Here is a 5,000-nt window from a genome sequence, read left to right as displayed (position 1 = left end):
AAATTGATCTATTTTAAAGAAAAACAATGGATTTACAGTATGTTTCTGCCAGCTAAAAGGCCCCAAGTGCATAGGTTCAACAAATTCATCCTTATACTCATGGTGAAAATATGGCCATGTAAAATTGACTCAGGTATGACATTTGCTGGTATCCTGAAGCCTTCTGTTTTCTTTTGTAGGGAAGGTTACGAAGTGTGTCAGTCACTCTTCCAGATTTATCAAGATATTTTGATACAGACTTTGCTTACTCAGGTTTGTTGTGATAATGGAGAACTGTAAGTACTGTAAGTGTGGCACTAGTTGCAATCTGAGTGGTGCTTCTTGATCCCTTTCCCCCTTAGTGTAGCCTCTGAAGTACCATATAGCAGTGAAAATCCAAAACTGCGGCTTTCTAAGAGCTACTAGACCTTCATCCCTTCAGAGCTGATCTTCTAGATCTTGTCATTCATTAAGTTGGCATGATTCTTGATATTCTCTAGTTAAGTCTCAAATACCACAAGAGGCTAAATCTTACATTGGTTGTTTTGCTTGTTATGTTCGAAGATGTATGAGAATTTGTTAAAAAGGTCAGAAACAATAATTTCATAGGATATTTATCTCTTCGGGAGTGACACTACCTTTTTTTATTTGGGGAAATCAGAGAAATGGATTGTTGGTATTGCCTCTGATCTTTACTAAAGTCTTGCCTTTCCCTTTGCTGATTTTGTAGCATTTTTGTAGTCATTTTTGTATATTCAGCCCAAAAGCAGAACCGCCTGGTCTAAAACACCATTTGTATACATTCAGGGCAAAGTACAACTGAATGTAATGCAACATTAGTCATTTCTGGCTGAATAATGAGTACCTTAAAAAAGCTTGACTAACTTTGTCCCATCTCTATTTAAATAATTCATGTAAATAATCAGCTAAATACGTTATATTATATATAAAAACCCTCCTGTTTTTTTTCCTGAAGACTTTTTTCAGTATAGGATCCTCTTTGCAAAATGCAACAAAACCTTTTCCTCTTTTTCATCCATATTTTCTATATCAGATATCAAACTTTAGTGACATTGAAGGTTCCTAGGCTTATAATTAATATTTATTGCCAATTAAATTGCAAACCTCAACTTTTTTTAGTAGATTGTCTGATTCATAATTTTATTGATGATGAATGAATGAGTATAAACAGAAAAAAACTTTTCTTAAGTAAATGATCTAACTAATATATTTCTCAAGGAGGTTATTGAAAATAGGCTTTTTATTGTCTTAAATAAAAACTATGCTTTAAATTTATATAAAGAAGCTGTACATGATAATAAGATTTCCTATGTTTTGTAAAATATATTGTCATGCTTGGCACATCTGATTGGCAAGTCCTAATATTACATGGTCATCAACACTGATATTAAAAATGTACAATCCTATCTGAGACATATTCACACTCACAAACAAACACATGTGCATACACAAAAAAAAAAAAATTAAATACCCACAAATACACCTTATCAGATCCACACAAATAGACCCTATTAGATACACACAATACACCCTTTTAGACCACACATAAATTTATATAGACACATACATATGCATACTTGTACACAGACATTTCAGTCTGCTCTTTATCACAGTTAAAAAAGATATATCTTATAGTTAATTAATAATATTCTGCATATTATAATTACTTGATGCATGGTCTTCATTACTAATTTTGTATTATAAGATATTTTGTTAGAAGTAGTGGATTTTCTTGTCTTTTTTCAGGCTTTGATTATGAGGGTACAAACCTACATGGATAATGAATATATTCTATTTTCCTGAATGTACAGTGCCAACGTGGTGAATGTATGAGAAGTGGAAGAGATTTAATTTGTTCATTTTTTATCATTGTAATTTGTGTTTATTGACTTTTAGTATTTAATACACATTTTATACCCACTCAGTTAAAACTATGGATGCCACACACTTATACCTATATTTATAGAAAGGAAGAGAAGAATTCCTTATTACACATTTCAGGACATACTCCAAATGTGAAATCCTATATATTATTTCCTCTTGGAAATTTTCACATCATTTACAACATTACTGATTACACAAAGGTCACAGGTAACAGCATAATAACATTCCTTTCTTTTGATATAAAAAGTATATCTGAACATACTTGCTAATGGACATTTTTCTTTCCAGAATGATGTAAGCCCCTTAGTCTCATCTTGTCGTCAGCGCAACAGTATTGAAGTCCACATTGACACCCAAGGAGAAAATATTGCTGATGGCGCTATGGAGGGAGGCTACTTGCTTGTTCCTACTTCTGTCAACCATGTGTCATCTGTTTGACAATGGCCTTCCTCTAGCCAGGGGGAAGAGTCGGCGGATGACTGACAGTGATTTTCACTTGAGCCTGGGCTGTTCGGCCAAAGGAGAGGGTATGATTGTTGGCACTCCTAGCTAGACTCTCACAAAAATGGGTATATATTGTTTGAGAGAACTCAGTACTGTAACAGTAATCTTCATGGTTGTGAAACCAAATAAGTAATTGGATAAGATAGTCATCATGAAAGTTATGAAACAGTGGAAGCTGCAATAGTTTTTAAAATGTTAGTTTTGTGAAGCAAAAGAATGTGTAATGTGACAGTGTGACAAATGTTATATTATATTGAGGGTAAAGATCTGGTATTTTTACCTGCATTCATATTCTCAGTCACATCACTTCATACAGACAATAGTTAATAGTAGATTTCCTTGACACTGAAATGTGAGGTGACTGATGTGATGCTATATGATTCTGCATTTGTGCTAGGTGTATTCACATTTAAGATAATAAAAATCATGATGAACCAGTAGAAAAAAGTCTTAATTAGTAGTTCTTTATATGGACTGCATGTAAAGTAGGTTTGTAAGAAATGTAAGGTAGATTTATTTTTTATTTGTGTCCAGTGAATGCAACCAGTCGTATTTTTTCATTTTTGAATGTAGACGGGATCTACATACAAAGATGTCTTACTTAGAGATTATTTGTGAGTAATGTATCTTTTCCAAGTACATGAATTCATGCCATTTTTAACTCCATTCAGATACACCCTGGTTGCTAAATGATTGCCATGTTTTTTGATGTGGTAAAGTAATAACTATAATTAAAGATTGAGGGATGTTGTAGATATAGCAGTGTGTGATTATTTTATTTATTTAAACAAAACATATTTAAATGTTCATTGATACAATTGTTTATTGCATAGTTAGTACGTAAATATGCCCTTGTGCCTCAGTACTCGAGTGAGTCTCCTTACAAGTGGAGACTACATTACTCAATCTTTTTATCTTTTGATAAACAATTTACGTATTTATTTCAATTTGCTGTAAATAGTTAGTTTTGAAATAACACACAGGAAAATATTTTATAGCACTTTACTCTTTTAATGGTCTTTTGAATTGTGTTTGTAAAAAATTATATCAATCTTTTTTACTAACTATTTAAAGATGAATGTAGTATTTTTTCTTGACCTTTGGTTAAATTTAAAGATCAGATATAACCACAAAAATGGTTGAACAGTGATCAGATATATCTCCCCAAAAAGGAAATCATGATATTGGTTAAAGGCATAACTGATGGTATCAACTACTGTTTTTTTTTATTTATTTATTTTTTTATTAAGAAAAAAATGACTACAATTTGAGTCAAAATTATTTAGAAATTAATGAAGAAACAGTAAGAAGAATAACTGTGGAACATATGATACACAATCTCTACTTCAAATCTGTTTGATTCTCTCAGTAACCCTCCAGTCTTTACATCAAACCAAGAAGTTATGGTGAACATAATAACTATTCCAGAGTACAATATATAATGCAGGGAAATTTCATAAACAGAGAGAATGAAAGAATGAGAGAGACTGCAAGTGGAAAGGAAGGTATGAGAGATAAAATAAGGAGAGAATAGGATCACAGCAACTGATAGACAAGGAAGGAAAGAAAAAAAGAGTATCAAGGAGTATGAAAGACTCATGCATGTGTTAGGAGAACAAATGAGGAGAAATGAATGATTGAGAAGAATGAATGCAAGAAGGAGAACATGATTAGGAGAGAAAGAAAGAATAAAAAAAAGCAAGTTCTGGGATTTGTATATCTGTGTAATCACATCCCAGTGATAGAAATTATCTACACTTGCATGTATATCTCTGTATCAAGGATATTAAGTACTTAAGTGTGTACCATGTTGAACTGTTTTGAAGTTTTATCTCTCAGCTGAACAAAAAAATGACATGTTACTCACAAAGAACACATGTGTGGTCATTAATTATTAGTAAGATTAAATGTTGTAAATTTGAACTGAAAATAACTGACTATTGATTAGGTTTAAAAATTAGGTTATGTTTGGCTTTGACATTTTGAGGTGATGACATTGTACTACCCAAATGGTTAGGTTTTTTTCTCGTAATTATCTTTAAAAAAGTATTGAAAAAATTGGTAATAAAAACATATAATTCTCCAGACTTACTACTCTTTCCCTCTTAACATTATAAAAATAATTATTTAAACTTTAAATGCAAAAAATCTTGATGACTGAGCAACCTTGAGCTGAAAAGTCATATGAGCTTACTTAAAAATATAAAGAAATTATAAGAAAATTATAGTTTCTTACCGCCTATAAACATGGCAGATGTCATAAATTATATATTTTTTTCTGATTTTGCTAGACATGAAAATATACAAATCTTGGAGTTTACCATGCTGTTATATTTCAAGCTAATTAGGACAATATGGGTCTGTAAATAATCAGCAACAAAATTTTTCACTTGGTTGTGCTGTCATCTAGAGCTTTCTATATAAGAAAAGAAGTAATAGCAGTAGTTTATAAAACAAACACATGAACAAATGCATAAATATACAAGGACAGTTTTGTTATTAGTGATTAGTTGAATATGCCTATTCTAAAGCCTTTTTTATGAATACATATTATCAGTATGGTATAAATCAACTACAGACATAAATCATTTATACACAAACTTATACACATT

General features: G+C 31.3%; 1 protein-coding gene across 7 annotated transcripts in view; it reads left to right on the top strand.

Moving 5' to 3' along the window:
• The window catches only part of ZnT63C (solute carrier family 30 member 1), a 178,378-nt gene extending 173,909 nt beyond the window's left edge, over positions 1-4,469 (top strand). For all 7 annotated transcript variants that reach the window (XM_086552755.1, XM_086552754.1, XM_086552756.1 and 4 more), the window contains one exon: positions 2,173-4,469. In XM_086552755.1, the coding sequence (XP_086408881.1) occupies positions 2,173-2,322 (150 nt within the window). In that variant the 3' untranslated portion in view covers positions 2,323-4,469. The remainder of the gene's footprint in view (positions 1-2,172) is intronic.
• The last annotated feature ends 531 nt before the right edge of the window (positions 4,470-5,000 follow it).

The sequence above is a fragment of the Penaeus japonicus genome, unplaced genomic scaffold (genome assembly GCF_977035675.1).
Source record: "Penaeus japonicus unplaced genomic scaffold, GWHDUDI00000001_assembly GWHDUDI00000027, whole genome shotgun sequence".
Classification (NCBI taxonomy): domain Eukaryota; kingdom Metazoa; phylum Arthropoda; class Malacostraca; order Decapoda; family Penaeidae; genus Penaeus; species Penaeus japonicus.
The sequence above is the reverse complement of the archived record's forward strand: the minus strand, read 5'-3'. Positions and strand labels throughout refer to the sequence as shown.